The 2389-nt window shown below is 29.9% G+C and overlaps 1 protein-coding gene across 1 annotated transcript in view; it reads left to right on the forward strand.

Moving 5' to 3' along the window:
* LOC107663134 (1-phosphatidylinositol 4,5-bisphosphate phosphodiesterase beta-2-like) overlaps positions 1-2389 on the forward strand; it is a 39498-nt gene that overhangs the window by 31069 nt on the left and 6040 nt on the right. The window contains 1 exon segment of the mRNA XM_016453293.1: positions 427-475. Within this exon segment, the coding sequence (XP_016308779.1) occupies positions 427-475 (49 nt within the window).

Here is a 2389-nt window from a genome sequence, read left to right on the forward strand (position 1 = left end):
TAAATAAAAAAAATGGAAAATTAAAATGAATAAAAAAAAATATTTGTAAAAAAAAAAAAAAAAAAAAGAGTGCAGTAATTTGATCAAAAATACACTAAAACAGTAAAATTGTCAAATATTATTACAGTTTTAAATAGCTGTTGTCTATGTGAATATATGTTCAAATGTAATTTATTTCTGTGATCAAAGCTGAATTTTCAGCATCATTAGTCCAGTCTCCAGTGTCACATGATCCTTCAGAAATATGCTGTAAAAGTATTCATAAAAAAAAAAACTGACCCTACCCTTCTGGAATAATGTATAGAATTTATTTGGTTAACTTTTAGGAGTACAATAGCATTTTAGCTTTACTAAACCTAGTTGGTGTCACATTAAACATGATTATTATTGTTTTAATGCACAAATCTTCATGTTTCTCTATTTCAGAATGAAGAAATGCAAAAGTACGGAGCAGCTTGACAACGATAACGCACAGGTAAAGCACCACACGAACACAGATCGAGTGATCGAGCATGTCGAACATACAAGGAAAAATAGACGGATGGCAGCTGAATGAGAAGCGCAATTGAGACGAGAGCCGTAACCATGGCGACGGTCGGACACAAAGCCATGGTTCAGGCTGAGTTTTAACAAACGCAGACTAACATGTGCTCTCTCTCTCTCATGATGTTTACAGCAGGTGAACGGTGGAAACGTGTGTTATGACTCACTCACTTCTGTTCACATGCAGCTCCTCCAAATTCATTCACTTCTCTGTTTCTTTCACTGCTCCATTCATTCCCCATCTCCACTGCCAGAACAGAATGTCATTAAAGTTTAAGATGTAAATGTGTTTACAGATGTATCTATAAAGCCAGATACTCAGAATATACTCTGTGTGAGTACACTGTATGTGAACGCAAACGCTCGGCTTCCTGCGTCATTGCATTCCTAAATATGGAGAATTGTTGAGTATGATTGAAAATCGGCTGTTTTTATAGTATATAGAGAGTGAAACCTCTAGCACAGGTTTTCCCAAACTGGGGTTAGTGGGGAAGATTAGGGGTCGAAAAAAGATTTTTGATATTTAAAAAAAAAAGGCAATAATTAATTGAAAAAATAAAACACGTACTAATTAGTGTATTTAAATAATAATTTATTAAAATCATAAAAATGAAAAAAATGAAAAAAACCACTCGAAATAAAACACTATTAATTAAATCATTACAAATATAAAATTCAAATAAATAATTTAAAAATAAAAACAATTGAAACGAAGCACTAATAGTTAATTAAATAATAAAAATGTAAAATTAAAATAAATAAATAATTTTAAAATAAAACAAAATTACAATAAAACACTTACTAATAATTATAATAAAGTGTATAATTTAACATAAATACTTTTAAATTAAACAATAAAAATAAAACACTCACTAATAATTAGTTAAATGATAAACATTTAACAAAAAATGATCAAAATAAAACTAGCAATTAATTAAATCATAAAAATTTGAAATTTAAATAAATACTTTTAAAATAAAAATGATCGAAATAAAACACTAATAATTAATTAAATTATAACAATGTTTAATTAAAATAAATCATTTTTAAATAAAAATGGTCAAAATAAAACATTTACTAATAATTAATTAAATTATAAGTGTAAAATTAAATAATTTATATGTAATTTTAAAATAAAAAACACTTGCTAATTAATTCAAACATAAAAATATAAAATTAAAATAAATAAATTATTTTTAAATAAAAACAAACAAAATAAAACGCTTATTAAAAAGATTAACTGTTTTATTTGTTTACCTGCATGTTATGTGACCATCATGTAACCAACATCAGAGAATTGTGAACATGTCAATATTTGAATAAGGCTGACAAAAAAGTTTGGGAATCCCTGGTCTAGAAGAACCAATTGTAAGTTGAGTTTTGCGTGCTTTAATTTATGCTTCTTTTGCAGTAAGTTATGAGGTTTCTGTCCCATCAGGATGTTTTCTTAGAAGACAGCAGATTCATAATCTAGGACTGCAGCTGCTCAAAGCACCTCAGGTTAAAGTTAAAGGTCGCAGAATTGTATCTTTTCCACTATAATTGAGCTTCAGAACGGAATAATAGAGTCTTCTCAGATGTTCAGCAGCTGTGTGGAGTCTGTCGGCTCAACGTGATGTGCGAACAATAGATGCACATGGACTCTCTTTTCTCTTCTGTCTCAATGACACACACACACACATGTTCATGCACATGAGAGCAATGCAACACGCCTGTTGAACACTTGCATGCATATTATTAATGCATATGTGCTGCACTCGAGAACATGCTGGCAGATGTGTGTGTGTGTGTGTGTGTGTGTGTGTGTGTGTGTGTGAGTGTGTATGAGAGTATGTGAGAGTGTGTG

The sequence above is a fragment of the Sinocyclocheilus anshuiensis genome, unplaced genomic scaffold (assembly GCF_001515605.1).
Source record: "Sinocyclocheilus anshuiensis isolate Anshui unplaced genomic scaffold, SAMN03320099.WGS_v1.1 scaffold767, whole genome shotgun sequence".
Taxonomy (NCBI): domain Eukaryota; kingdom Metazoa; phylum Chordata; class Actinopteri; order Cypriniformes; family Cyprinidae; genus Sinocyclocheilus; species Sinocyclocheilus anshuiensis.